The 15,214-nt window shown below is 37.7% G+C and overlaps 1 protein-coding gene across 1 annotated transcript in view; it reads left to right on the forward strand.

Moving 5' to 3' along the window:
• The window catches only part of ABCA1 (ATP-binding cassette A1), a 105,635-nt gene that overhangs the window by 22,287 nt on the left and 68,134 nt on the right, over window positions 1-15,214 (forward strand). Inside the window, exons 14-15 of the mRNA XM_089138563.1 lie at window positions 1,423-1,529; window positions 2,151-2,213. Of these exons, the coding sequence (XP_088994689.1) occupies window positions 1,423-1,529; window positions 2,151-2,213 (170 nt within the window). The remainder of the gene's footprint in view (window positions 1-1,422; window positions 1,530-2,150; window positions 2,214-15,214) is intronic.

The raw sequence follows: 15,214 nt of genomic DNA on the forward strand, positions 1-15,214 counted from the left end.
AAGAACAAACATTTAAAGGAAATAGGATAGAAGGGAGGTGCAGTTTGAAACAAATAGTAAAGATGGAAACTAGGTGAAATAAAAGAACAAAGAGTCGTGGTTTCGGGATTTTGTTTACCGACGGGAGTTGGAGATTCAAACTGAAGGGGGAAGACTGCAAGAGGCCGATGGCTTATGGACTGCGGTGATGGTTGGGGCTTCTAGATTTAGGAATGTTTTCTTTCTCCACTCAGTTCTTCTTATTCTCTCTTATTCTGTCTCTCAATTCATTCCTGTTTTCATTTTCTTTCCTGCTTCTGCTCCTCTCTCTTGAATCTCTCGTCTCTCCTTGTTCTTTCTCTGTGATTTCTTTTTCTCCTTATGTGCTTCTAGTTTCTCCTTCTCTTTTCTCTTTTCTGGTTGCCACCGAAAAACAGGTCTTTTTATTTCTTTTTTTGGCACAAATGAGGTGACATGAGGGATGAGAGCAAGAAAAACTGAAAAAAATTTCAATGAAGCTCAAAATCCGCTCAAAATCCAGATAGGTGAAATGAGGAAACAGTTTTGCAGGTTCTGCTCGAAAAAGTGGAATTTATAATATGCAAATGTGTTGTTTCAGCTGAAATTTCGTATCATTTGCGCCAAAACAAGAGACTGGGACAAAATCTCTGTGTTTTTGTTTCGTTTGCAAGAAAAGCAGATATTTCAGTCGAAATTGGTGAATTTCACCAATTTCGACTGAAATTTATTCCATGGTGAGGAGTGATATTATCATACTTATTGGGAGGACTTTAAATAAAGGCAAACCTCACGTGGTGGACCTAATATTTTCCCATGCTTCTCATACGAATGCTCCTTAAACATTCAATGGGTTCTGATGTCCGTGCCTCAGTGGCATCCAAGATGAGATTTCAGCTCTTTCAAAACATGAGAAATAGCCTTCCCACAGAGGGAAGCTGGATGATGTATGTGTGACTTGTCATACTAGGCAACCAGTACTTAAGAAACAAGATGATGAATGTATCTAATAATGAGTATTTGCTATTCATAACCCATCCAATGTAGTTTTGTCCAGTAGCTTTCCATGCAGCAAGGAATATGTCAACCTGTCCTTTGTTTATCAGATGCTTCAGCTCCTTTAATGTGTTCTTGACTGACTCGAGCAATCAGCTACCAATATGGATGTGTTGACTGAAAATTTGTGAGATATGCACCGTACTTGATTGTATTTACAGGCATAAATTGAATACGTTCTACATTGAAACATTTTTTTATCTCTCCAGTCTCCACCCCCGGCCTCACCAAAAAAAGAAAAAAGGAAAAGAAACAGTATGGTTGATAATTGATATAGAAATGTTCTAGAAAGCAGAATGACGGTAAGGTAGGTTGAAAAGATATATATAGCTGCTCTGAATTTATTTATTTATTTTTTTACTTTGAAAGGGCACAATGGAGCTGGTAAAAGCACTACAATTTCTATGCTTGTTGGCCTCCTTCCACCTACTTCTGGGGATGCTCTGGTGTTTGGGAAAAATATTTTAACTGATATGGTATTCTTCATCCCCTTCAAAGGTTTATGTTTTTCCTCATATATATATATTATCTCAATATAAGATATGACCTGTTTCTCTACTTTAGTCTGCTCTTGTTCTGGTTGCGTTCTCATGCTTTTGTCCAGCTTTGCCTACTACTTTTCCTCTGCCTTTATTCATTTTTATTAATATTTTGTTTTCTTTTCCAGGTTGTGTTATCCCCTTTCCACAGCTTTAGCTTTTTGTTTATAGTGTTTAACCAAAAGCTTCTTTAACACTGGTGATAAATAAAAGTTATTGTACTGATGTTGCATTTGAACAATTCTATTTATGTTGTTTTTTCCTCAAAGACAGAACAAAGAGATATAATGTAAAATTATGTTCCTCATAATTTTCTGCAGCAGTTTCCCTTCTCAATATGTTTTCTCTTATACACAAGCATTGGCCATTGGGTTGTGTGGGGGTTATATTTGTCCCCAATTGTAATTGCAATGAAATGTGGATGTGCTTGTTTTTTGTCCAGAGTATTGTGTTACTGACTTCATTTATCTGACTCTTCCTATTTTTGTTTTTTTTTTTTTGGTGTTTCACAGTAGTATTGTATTCTTTCTGATATAATGGCAGATATGCTTTTTGTAGGATGAGATTTGGAAGGGGTTGGGTGTATGCCCTCAAAATGATATTCTTCTTCCTGAACTAACTGTAAGCTCAAAGACTCTTTCCTCTCTTAATTTTTGGTAGTTAATCATTTATTACCCAAGAAATATGCTGTAGGTATGATGTAATAACAGTAGATAAGAAGGATGATGTTAGCGGTGCTTTTCATCCTGCATCCAAACAGAATTCACGAAGCATTATCTGTAGGCTGAAACTGCTGGAGTCTATGTTGTGTTGTTTTTTTGTGTACCTTTGTTCCTATCTTTTGTAATCTTCTTGTTTTCTAGCTTTTTAATGGTTTGAGAAATCCTGACTTATGTTGAGTGACATAGCAGGCTTTTATCTATAATAATAATATGACTGATGAATAAGAGATTCCCAATGTGGGACTATTACTATATTATATCATAGACAAATATTTCTACCATTCTTAATATTTCTACTGTATTACTGGATTCCCTCTCAAGTTGGTGTGTAGATATTTATCATGCCCAACTTACAAGTGATATTACTGAAAGCTTTAGTACTCGAACTCTTTGTAAGCGCATCAGCCCTGTCATTGTCAGATGTCACAAAGGGGATATGGATCAGCCTGGACTCAATCTTCTCCTTGATGCAGTGTCTATCAATCTCCACACGTTTAGTTTTGTCATGCTGTACCTGATTGTGAGCTATAATAATTGCTGATTTCCTATCCTAATACAACTGTATAAGTGTTCCAGAATCTGGTCCAAGCTCTTGAAGTAACCATTTTAGCCATAACACCTCACACATTCCTTGTGCTATTGCTCTAAACTCAGCTTCAGCATTGGACCTAGCCACCATTGCCTGTTTTTTACTCCTCCAAGTCACCAAGTTATCTCCCACATAAGTACAATACCCAGAGGTAAACCTTCTATCATCAGGATATTCTGCCTAATCTGCTTCCGTTTATGCTTCAATCTTTGATTGTCCATGAGGGGAAATCAGAATTCCTTTTCTTGGAGTAGCTTTTATGTACCTCAGGATTTGATAAACAACATCCAGGTGTGAAGAATAAGATCATGCATATACTGGCTTACCAAACTAACAACAAATGTAATATCTGGTCAAGTATGAGATGGGTAAATCTACTTCCCAACTAACTTCTTATCTCTGGTTTTGTCTACTGGATCTCCTTCATTTGCCTTCAAGTGTAGGTTGGGCTCAACTGGGGTTTCAGCTGGTTTGCACCCTAAAATCCCAATTTTAGTCAACAAATCTAGAGTATAATATCTCTCAGAGAGAGAAATACCATTGGCCAAATATGCTAGTTCCAGAACTAGAAAGTATCTCAGTGTTCCCATATCCTTGATTTCAAATTTTGTTCCCAAAAAATGCTTCAGGGCTGAAATCTCTTCTTTCTCTGCTCTCAGTGATAACAATATCATCTATGGGCACTAGCAATATAGTTGTATGGGAGTCCTATTTCTTGATGAGTAGAGTATGATTAAAATTGCTTTATTTGTAGCGGATATACACTATGGCTTTATAAAACCTCCCAAACTAGGCCTCGGGGATTGCTTCAATCCATACGAGGCTCTCTTCAATTTACACACCTTTCCATGAGTCTCAGTAGTGGCATGCACTGGTGGTACATCCATATGTATTTCCTGAATTTCTCAGTGAAGAAAAGCATTTTTTAGATCAAGTTGCTGCAAACTCCATTCTTGATTTACTGCATATGAGAGAACAACCCATAGTGTATTCATTATTGCAACTGGGGTAAATGTCTCCTGAGGAAACCCCTTAGCTATCAATCTTGCTTTATATCTCTCCATGATCCCATCTGCCTTGTGCTTAATGACTAACACCTACTTGCATCCATAGGTCTACTTTCCAGTAGGTATGGTCACCAACTCTTATGTCTTGTTTTCTTTAGAGGTCTCAATTTTTCATCCATTGCTTCCTTCCAGTTTGAGTTGAGTCACTGCTTCCTGCCATGCATTAGGAATAGAAGAAAAGGACAAAGGAGAAATAAAGTTCTTAAATTCCGAGGATAGGGACTGATGAAACAAAATTGGAAATTGGGTGGTTGGTGCATGCGTGTGTTTGTTTCTGCAATTGGCAAGTTTAAAGAGGGATCAGAAGTTGCTTCAGAAATTGACCTACCAAGAGTAGTGTCTTGACTCTCTTTAGGACTAAGAGTAGGAGCTTCCAATGGGTAGGTATAGTAGGGGACCGTCTCTTGCTGATTTGTTGATAAGTTTTAGAGGTGATGTCAGGGTTGGTTGTTGCACCCCTTGCACGCCATTGTCTTGGTCCACTAGTAGTTGTTCATATCTGGTAACTCCGTCTTCCAAGTGAGGTTCATTAGTAGGGATATTAGAGGGTGTGGCCAAAGAGGAAGAAAAATTGGAACCTCTTCACTAATACCCTCCCCCTAAAGAGGTGTAAGGCACAAGCATTTGGGGAGAGAGGATGATAACACTTGTAGCCCTTCTGGGTGGCAGAATAACCAAGAAATATGCACTGTGACCCACGTGGATCCGACTTTCCGTGAAGGTGATGATTTCGGGCGAAGGCAACTCACCCAAACACTTTTAGAGGAACAGTAAATGCTGCTGTCCTAAAAGGATTTCAAGGGGATAGCATTGTTGTAAGACTCGAAACGGCATTCAAGTAATGGGGTAGGCTGTAGTAAGAATGGCATCCTCGGAAAATTGAGGTGGCACATGCATAATAAACATTAGGAATCTAGTAACCTCAAAAGGCGTCTATTTATGTGTTCAGCCACTCCATTTTGGGGTGGGGTGTCAACGCAACTAGTCTGACGTATAATCCTATGGTTAGCAAGATAAGAGGGAAACTCCCCACAGTTCCATTATGAGTATGCACGATTTTCAAAGTGGCCCCAAATTGGATAATAACCATGTTATGAAAAATTATAAAACAAAAGAAACACCATTGTTTTGGTGAAGCAAATAAACTCACGTGGTTCTAGTGCAACAAGCAATAAAGGTGACAAACCAATGATTGCTAGAAGTAGAAATAATGTGACATGGACCACACACATAAGAATGAATAACAGAAAACAGAATATTACTTCAGTTATCTGAATTCTGAAATAGGGTAAACATGTCCAGTCTGCTTTGCCAAATGCAAGCATCACAATTCACAATGAAAGTCATTTAAATTACAATGCTAATTAAATCTGGAAAGTTTAGCTAAAGTGGTAAAAGGTTGTGGCTTAAATGATGATGCCATTGTAGTAAAGTAAAAAGAGCAGAAGAATCGGAATAGGAGGCCATAATCGATGCTGATGGAGACCCGTCCAACATATAGAGCTCTTGTTGCCGTTTTTCTCTACCAACTGTACACCTCGTTTCTATCTCCTGAAACACACAATGAGAGGGAAAAAAAGGTTATTTTGCAACTCAAGTCTCAAGTGATGTTGCTAATAGATAAGAGATTAGTAGAAAAATTAGGAACATGCAAATGGAGGACAACTGTAAAGAAGGTGAACGAATGATGGATCCATTTCTAGAGACAAGGAAAGAGACCCATCTCCAATATGGACATTGTAATTCAAAGTAAAAGAGGAATAAGTATGAAATAGAGCAGAAGAACCAATCATATGATTGGTTGCCCTATAGTTAATTATCTGTGAGGAAGTACTTGTGGTGACACTGATAGCCGAAGGTACCTATGGTGGGATGTGTCTCAAAGGAAGGGACTATAGCATAAGTGATATTGGCATTAGAAATCAATGTAGAAGAAGATGCTTCAAGTCTGGTCATCAACTGACGAATATGCTGGAGCTCATTTGAGGAAAGAGGTGTTGGACCATTCTGATGTTCTAGATTGGCTTGATGGCCAGATGCTTGAGGATTTCCACTCTGATTGGCATTTCGCCCCCTCTATGGAAGGTGGTTCATCAGGCATGTAGCTTCCAACACTTGTCCTTGGTGTGACGTTCTTGACGACAATAATCACACTTTACTTGGGTACAAGAAGAATCACCCATACGTGAATGAGAGCTACCTGTACCATCCACTAGTGCAGATCTGTCTGGCATCTGAGTGTGAACCATCCTCGTCCGGTGTCCATCCTTAGTTTCCACTATGACATAGGCTTGCTCCAAGGATGGAAAAAGTTCTCCTGAGAGGATGTGAGCCGGTATTTGATCAGACTCCATTTTTAGTCCAGCTAAGAATCATAGAAATGGAGCGTATCTTCTCACTTTTGATGGGGAGCAACATCAGCATCATAGGTTAGAGTGAAGTGTACGTAGAAGTCAACAGTCTAATAATATCCGTGGAGGGTATTATTGTATTGGGCCAAAGTGAGATCCTTTTGTTGTAGCTGATGAATTTTTTGCTGAATCTCAAAACACTGAGCATCATTCCCAACCTCCGAATATCCTTAGTAACCTTCCATATTGTCGTAGCATCTGGAAGGAGGAGATAACTTTCTGCAATACTGTGTTTAATGGAATTAAGTATGAATAGCATAACCAAGCATTCATCAATCTCCTACTTGTTTTGTGTTGCACTAGGAGTGGAGGGTTTGACAGATGTACCATGAAGATAACCTGTATGGCCATGAGCAGCCACCACAAGAGAAATGTTATGAGACCATTGGATATAATTAATCTCATTAAGTTTGACAGTGGTCATCTGGAATGGGGAGGAATCACGTTCCAGTGAAACTAGAGTTTCCTTTATTACAGATGTACTAGAGGTCCAGAAGTGAAGGAGGCAATAGAATTGGAGGCCATCGCACGGAATCAAAGAAATGACTTATCTAAAGAAAAGATCACAACGTTAATAGGGAAAAACCAACCCTTGGTAGGAGGAATTTGCTCTCCACCAAGGGAAAAAAGCCATAAAAGGAAGTTGGTAGGTGAAAAAAGGTTTAGAAAGTGGAAAACAAGGAAATGAAGCCCCCTAGGAGGATTACAGAAAGGGGGAGGGATACCCTAGGGTCCTTCCAAAGGGGAAGGGAAGGCTAGCAGTGAAGGTTGAGGACCCTAAAGGCCTCGCAACAAATGTGCGATGGCCTTAGGGGCCTCGCAAATGAGTAGCAATGGCTTAGGAGCCTTACAATCGGGAGGCCGAGGTCTTAGGACTTCTTGTTGAGATGGCGGAGGCCTGATGACAGTTCTAGGACCGGACAAAGTTGACGGCGGTGGTCCTAGGCCATTGTGGGAAGGGGGCAATGGTTTTTGGGTAGGGGGGAGAGAGGCAAAAGGGAAGGAGAAGGGCGGTGGGGTTCAAGGTGTTTTTTGTAGTGATTTTTCAGATCTGTGGCTCTGATACCATGTTGAATGGTTTGGAAATCCTAACTTATGTTTGACATAGCAGGTCCTTGTTTATAATATTAGTATGACAAATGGAAAGAGATGTTCCCAATGTGGGACTATTACAATAAAATATCCTAGACAAACAGTTCTTCCCTTCTTAATATTCATGTTGTATTACAACACTAGCTTCATCCATATGGGAGGTTTTTTTTTTTTAATTTTTCCCCCCCCTTTCTTTTTCTATTTTCATATTGTTGTCAAAAGACGTTCCCACACCCCTTTTGAGACTAGTGCTGGCTAGCGCTAGTGCTAGATTATTATTTCCTTTCATTCTCAAACTTGTATTCCCTTTTTTACTCAGAGTAGGTTACCTACTGATTTTAAAGTATAAAAAACCCATTGGGGGCTATGAATAAAGCATAATTCACCAAGTAACAATTTGTTAGCTTACAACCCATATTTATTATATATGATGACATGAACCAAGGAACAAATTTCGATCGATATGGGAATTTCGACCTTGCAAAAGGCTGAAATTCCTATGTTTTGGTTGAAATTTCGACCAAACCGGACACTTTTTTTCCGGACAGTTGTAACTTCAATTTTGGGCCTCATATGGACTCAGAATGATTTGGATTCTTGCGTACTACGTATTACAAGCATAATAAACACTATAGAACTACTAGTTTACCAACAAAAAAACCATTAAAAATGTGTAACATCCAACTTTCCAAGTATATACTACATATTAGAACAAGCGAGAATGTTACTAATTACAAGTCTACTCTATTCAATGTCTCCCTCTTCCGTCCGCACCCCATACAAATGACAATACAAGTTCCATGATGTTTGCCTCATATAGTTTTCGACGTAGTCAGCAACTGTAGCTTTGTATGTGGCCTCATCCACATGCCTAAGATTTCCTAATGGTGGTAAGTTATGAATCTCCAAATAAGGAACTGGCTCAACTGCATATGGAAAGGCTGGTGGTGGGCCTGGTGGCTGTGGAATAGAGTGGAAGATCTGCTCAACAAATGAAGGAGCACCCTGGCTGTCAGCATAAGGGTAAGGTCCATACTGACAATAAGTCCCAGTGGCTGATTCCGATAGGTGATAGTGGGAGGGACACCATAAGCTCCATAGGCTGCTCCATAACCATAAGGCTCCACTAGTGGTTGACCCTAAATCTGTTAGCCAGGAGGGACACCATATGGTCCATAACCATAAGCTCCATAACTTGACCTAGTAGAACCAATACTCCCCACAGTAGTATCATATGAGGACTTTATAGGCCTATGCCATTCGGATCCTCTGGAGGTGGAGGAGTCTCTTTAGGGTTAGGCCAGTCAGCCACTAGTGGAGCCTTATGGTTATGGAGCAGCCTATGGAGCTTATGGTGTCCCTCCCACTATCACCTATCGGAGTCGGCCACTGAGACCTTATTGTCAATATGGACCTTATCCTTCTACTGACAGCCAGGGTGCTCCTTCATTTGTTGAGCAGATCTTCCACTTTATTCCATAGCCACTAGACCCACCACCAGCCTTTCCATTTGCAGTTGAGCCAATTCCTTATTTTGAGATTCACAACTTCCCACCGTCAGGAAATCTTAGGCATGTGGATGAGGCCACTTACAGAGCTGCTGTTGTTGACTATGTTGAAAACTATATGGGGCAAACATTATGGGACTTGTATTGTCATTTGTATGGGGTGCAGATGGAGGAGGGAGATATTGAATAGAGCATGGAAAAAAATTCGACCGATATGGTCGATATTTCGATCGAAATGCCTGCAAAAAATGAAATCAAAACGAAACATAGTTCTAGGAATGAAAAGTGTCAAATATCGTTTCGTATCGACCGATATATCGGTCGATACAAGTCGAAATATCGGCCCGATACCATATCGGGTCAAAACGATACATGCGTAAGCTTTAAAATTTCCAAAACGACCTAGTTTTCGACCTACCGAGCCTTTTTACCTGTTTTGAGCGATATCGCCCTGGAAATTTTGACCTCTTTTTGAAATTTTTTGTGATTTCTCTTGCTTTCATCCCCTTTTACACCTAATTTCTACAACTCCATTTCCTTCAAACACTTGATTTGCTCCTCCATTTGTGCATTTTCTCAAATCTTGCAAGGTAAGTAACCAACTTCCTCATTTTTTTATTTTTGTTTCATTTGTGCCTTAAATCATGTTAGATTGCTTCCAAATTTATGTATGTTTACTTTAGAGTGTTGATCTATGAATTTGTAGTGTGAAAATTATTTTTTGATTCTTCCTACTATTTTTTTATTTTTTTGTTATTAAAAATTATTTATTAAATTATGTATATTGCTAAAAATGTATATGTATAGTACATGTATAAGCTTCAAATGAATGTATGTGAGAGTTGAGACACCATATTGCTGTGATGGTGTTGAATTAATTTTTTTCTGTTAATTATGTAATTTTACTGTATTTAATATATATTTAAATTATAAAAAAAAATTTAAATATAAAAAAAACTAATTAATTTCTGTTTTAAATTTTTATATAGTAGAGTATTAGTGGAAGCATGTATGCAATTTTTGGAGCATGTTGTGGATATTTTAAAATAGTTTGTGTGTATTTTATATATTTTAAAAGACATAAGATATATTTTAAGATAGTTGTGTCCCTACCACTATCAATTATCGGAGTCAGCCACTAAGACCTTATCAATATCCTTATCCTTCTCTTGAGAGCCAGGGTGCTCTTTCAATTTGTTGAGCAGATCTTCCACACTATTCCACAGCCACAAGGCCCACCATCACCAGTTCCTTTGGAGATTCACAACTTCTCACCGTCAGGAAATCTTATGCATGTGGATGAGGCCACATACAGAGATGCAATTGTTGACTATGTCCAAAACTATATGGGGCAAACATCATGGGAGTTGTATTGTCATTTGTATGGGGTGCAGACGGAAGAGGGAGACCTTGAGGTTTGAATAGAATAGATTTATAAGTAATAACATTCTCGCTTCTTCTTTGATTCATGTACTATATACTTGGAATGTTGGATGTTACATTTTCAGTAGTTTTTTTAGTAAACTAGTAGTTCTATAGTGTTTATTATGCTTGAAATAGGTAGTATGCAAAAATCCAAATCAATTTGAGTGCATTTGAGGCTTGAAATTGAGTTTTCAAGAGTCGAGAAAAAAGTATCTAGTTTCGGTCGAAATTTCGACCGAAACATGGAAAGAAATTTTCATTTTGATCGATATTTTTTCCTTGGAAGAGAATAGACTTGTAATTAGTAACATCATCGCTTCTCATATGTAGTATATACTTGGAAAGTTGGATGTTAAAATTTTCAATGATTTTTTTTAGTAAACTAGTAGTTCTATAGTGTTTATTATGCTTGAAATAGGTAGTATGCAAGAATCCAAAGCAATTTGAGTCCATATGAGGCCCGAAATTGAGGTTCCAAGTGTTTGAAAAAAAATGTCTAGTTTCGGTCGAAATGTTGACCGGAACATAGGAATGTTGGCCCTTTGCAAGATCGAAATTCCCATATCGACCGAAATTTGTTCCTTGGTTGCGAGGTCCAGTGCTGAGGCCGAGTTTAAGGCGATTGCTTATGACGTTTGTGTGGTACTATGGCTGTAGGGATGCTTCAGGAGGTTGGGACAGATTCGGAGGTGCCTATACAGTTATGCTGAAATAGTAAGTCAGCGATCAACATAGCTCACAACCCAATACATCATGATAGGACTAAGCATGTGTACATTGTCAAATATTTCATCAAAGAGGAGGTTGAGGCTGGGTTGATCCATATCAACTTTGTTACTTTAAACGAGCAGCAGGCTAATGTGTTCACAAAGAGCTTAAGCACGATGGTGTTAAATAGTACTATTGGCAAGTTGGGCATGATAAATATCTATGCTCCAACTTGAGGGGGAGTCTTGTGAGTCAGAATTGTGTGGAGGAGATCTTCCAGATTTGGGTGATTTGATTTAGGTAGTTTACTTTCTTTTTCTATTTCTTATTGGGACTTTGTGAGTAGGTTTTCTAGGATCTTATTTTTCTTGAAAGATTCCCACACTGGGAAGGTTTTTTTTGTTTTGTATTCGATAAGTTTCAAGTATAAATAAGGCTCCTGCTGTATTCTTCACACGCAAGTCAGGAATTCTTCAATTCTTTCAACAGACTGTTTTTTTCTTTATGCATATTTGCTGTTGACTTAAGCAGATCTCTTACATAGGCTACTATATGTAAATTGGATAGATTCTTAAATCTCCTCAAGATGGTTGGTGTAGTGAGAGGACCTTTTTCTCATACCAATCTTGTTACTGTTTTTCATTGCACTTGAGGGACTACACCTTGCTAGACTTCAAGCTCAAAAATATTTGTCTGGAATATCTGGGCTTTGTGGAGTTTGTAGCATATTTGTGGCAATATTTCAGCTTGAAGGATCAACTGGGAATATGGGGGGTAACAATCTCTCGAGGAAAGAAAGACTGCTATGATTGATAATATATCTGGTGAAGTCACCCGGGGGGGGGGAAGAAGAGTGTGGCATCATCTCAAAGGCAAATCAAAGTTGGTGCCTAAATGGCTCGTTAAGAACTATCATTGACTTGTAAGGAAGTGCTTTGAGGTAATAAACCTTGGGAGGTGAGGGAGGTTTATTGTCTATGTGCCTTTGTAGATTTAAATATTGGATTCAAGAATCAAACTTTTGCTTCATCTTTTGTATCACTGCAACTAATGTATTGGCTGTGGATTATTCTAGCGATTTCTTAGTAGGTCTGACTAGGAAAAAGGAGTTGATCATATTAATTGTGACTTTCTTGGCGGGTTCCATTGACAACTAAGGGAAATGGATGAAAATGTTGTATCGCTACTCAGTTTAGTATATGGAACTGCAGCAGGTTTATTCCAGGCTTGAGGGGTGTTTGAAGGGATTTATCTCCTCTTGTTTTCCATGACATCAATGTAGGGGCCTTTTCATCATGGAAAAAGGAAAATTTTATTTTATGTCTTCTTATATTTTGTTTAATTCCAACACCTCTTGTAGCATCACATCAACAATTTCCTGATATCTCAACTGCATTTGAGGTATTCTGAGACTAACCTTGCATGCTCAAAAGCGGGTTAAAATTTATGCTTCCACATGGTCCTCAAAATTTGTGCTTCCACATGGTCCTCAAAAGAGGAATTCCCCCCCCCCCCCGCTAATCCAACCTTAACTTTGCATTACTATGCCCCCTTCCGTAGCTTAGTTAGCGGATGAGCATCTATATATTTTTTCAAAACCCAAAAATAACCCTACAATTATCTCTTTACTTATTTGCTCTTTTCAAGTTATAATACTATCCTTAATTAACTATGGAAAAAAAAAAACTTAAAAAAAAATTTTCATTTCAAAAAAAAAAACAAAAAAAAAAAAAAAAAAATTTTTTTTCTCCAAAAAAAAAAAAAAAAAAAAAAAAAAAAAAAAAAAAAAAAAAAAAAAAAAAAAAAAAAAAAAAAAAAAAAAAAAAAAAAAAAAAAAAAAAAAAAAAAAAAAAATAAAAAAAAATAAAAAAACCAAAAAAAAAAGAGAAGGGCCAAAAAAAAAAAAAAAAAAAAAAAAAAAAAAAAAAAAAAAAAAAAAAAAAAAAAAAAAAAAAAAAAAAAAAAAAAAAAATAAATTAAATATTTTAAATTTAAAAAAAAAAAAAAAAAAAAAAAAAAAAAAAAAAAAAATAAAAAAAAAAAAAAAAAAAAAAGAGGGAGAGGGGGAAGAGAGAAGAAAAAAAAAAAAAAAAGAAGAAAAAAAAAAAAAAAAAAAAAAAAAAAAAGAAAAAAAAATTAATTTATTAATTTTTACTAGATTCTGGAAATAGGAGATAGAAGTGGAATTAGTTGAAATTGTTGAGACAATCTAGGAAACAGATGTTAGAGATAAACAAGGATAGAAAATGCGTATTAGAGCGGAACAATAGGATTAAATAAATAAAAGAAAGAGGGGGAGAATGTGAAAGAAAGAGAGAAGAACTTCTGGGCAAATTAGAGATAAAAACTCGAAATTATATAGGAGCTAAGAGGCAAAATAGAAGTTGTCTAGAGGAAGTGAAAGAAGGAATTTGAGAAGGGTAGTGGTCTGTAAAGGAAATGCTTCTGGCCAATTCACGCCAATGTTAGCATGGGAATGTATGAGACAAAGTGCTCAACACGTTGGCTAGTGGAAGGTTCTTTGGTTCATAAATAGTATCCGAGAATGTATGAGACAAAGTGCTCAACAGGTTGGCTGTGGAAGGTTCTTTGCTTCATAAATAATATCCCTAGGCAGGTTGTCATTTCTTGGTGATGTCTTAAGTATATACTTCCAACAAAGGATAATCTAGTGTGAAGAAATAGTCCTAGTCCAATCACACTGCAGTTTGTGTTGGATTGGCATTGAGAACAGAAGCTAACTGTTTTTCAAGTGCTATTATAATTCTCTGGTGTGGGGATGCATTTATAGAAAGCTAACCAAGGAGAGAAGAAAAGGATGCTGCTGCAAGAGGTAACCATTTGGATATTGAATTCCTTCCATCCAATGGACCCATTGGATGCATACTAACTCTGGCTTTCTGCTCGACCATTTAACACAGTTGGACTGAGAGAAACTTCAGGATCTTCCAGAACAAGTCAAGGACCCAAGACCAAATTGTTGCATCGATACTATATGACGTTCAGTATAAGTGGGCTGGCAATCCCTTGCCTGTGAAAGAACTGACCTGTCTTCTAGTTCCTACATAGCTCAGAAGTGGAATATACAGGTTAAGTGGAAGTCTAAGCTGCCTAGAGCTTGTTCTTGGTTCAAACCTCCTCAACATACCGTCTGCATTATGATGGGGCTTTAATCAACTCAACAACCTCTTATTGGGGTGTGCTAAGGCATGAAGGGGAGATCCTACTCTGGCTTTTGCAGGTAAGGGAGAACAACTTTCGTTATTAGCTGTGGAGATGAAAGCAATCTATAAAGGCTTAAAGATTTGCATATCAAAAAGATTGCTGGCTGTTTGTATTTTATCTGATTTGAAGTTGGCAATAGACATTATGAATGGGAGAATCCAAAGGCCATGGATGACCCAACCTTTCAAAGGGGAAATAAGAGAGATGGCACTTATCCTTCATGTAAAGGAATTTGTGCGTGTGTGGATGAAGCAAAACCACCCAGCTGATTTCATAACTAGCATCTGGTTGACACAGAGTTGGGTAGAGTTGGCATCTAGTGATTTTCTAGGGAAACTAGTGAACCTTATTCAAAAGGATGCAGAACCCTGGGTAGGAGGGCATGCCCTCCTTCCGTGGAATCTCCTTCGATCAGTAATCAGTTGGGTTTCAACATGAAGAGACTTCTCAAATTGTCAAGCTTAAGGGAAGTAAGAAAAATGTCAAAGGAGAAGAAGAAAAGGGAAAAGCAAAAGGAAAAGATCAATTATGCATAAGAAAATGTGGAAGAAGAGACAGAGAGGATAATCAAAGGGAAGGAGAACAATTGAGGTAAGTATTTCCTTCTTTTGCTCAAGTGCAGATTGTGGTATTCATTATGTTTAAATTAATGGACCAAACAAAGAGGTGATATTAGGTTTAGCCTTTTATGGGTTGTGTGCTGATTCTGTCAAATCATGGGAGAATGAATGTATCTCCAAATTCACATGGACTTTGATTCAAGACTTTTGAGTGGAAGACACGTAAACAAACACCCTTAACAAGTTTGGGACCTTTCTGATCTTGTTTGATAAGGTAATGAAATACCATCAGTCAGACTAACGAACTGGAATCAT

The sequence above is a fragment of the Hakea prostrata genome, chromosome 10 (genome assembly GCF_041222555.1).
Source record: "Hakea prostrata isolate BN-2017 chromosome 10, UWA_Hpros_2, whole genome shotgun sequence".
Taxonomy (NCBI): domain Eukaryota; kingdom Viridiplantae; phylum Streptophyta; class Magnoliopsida; order Proteales; family Proteaceae; genus Hakea; species Hakea prostrata.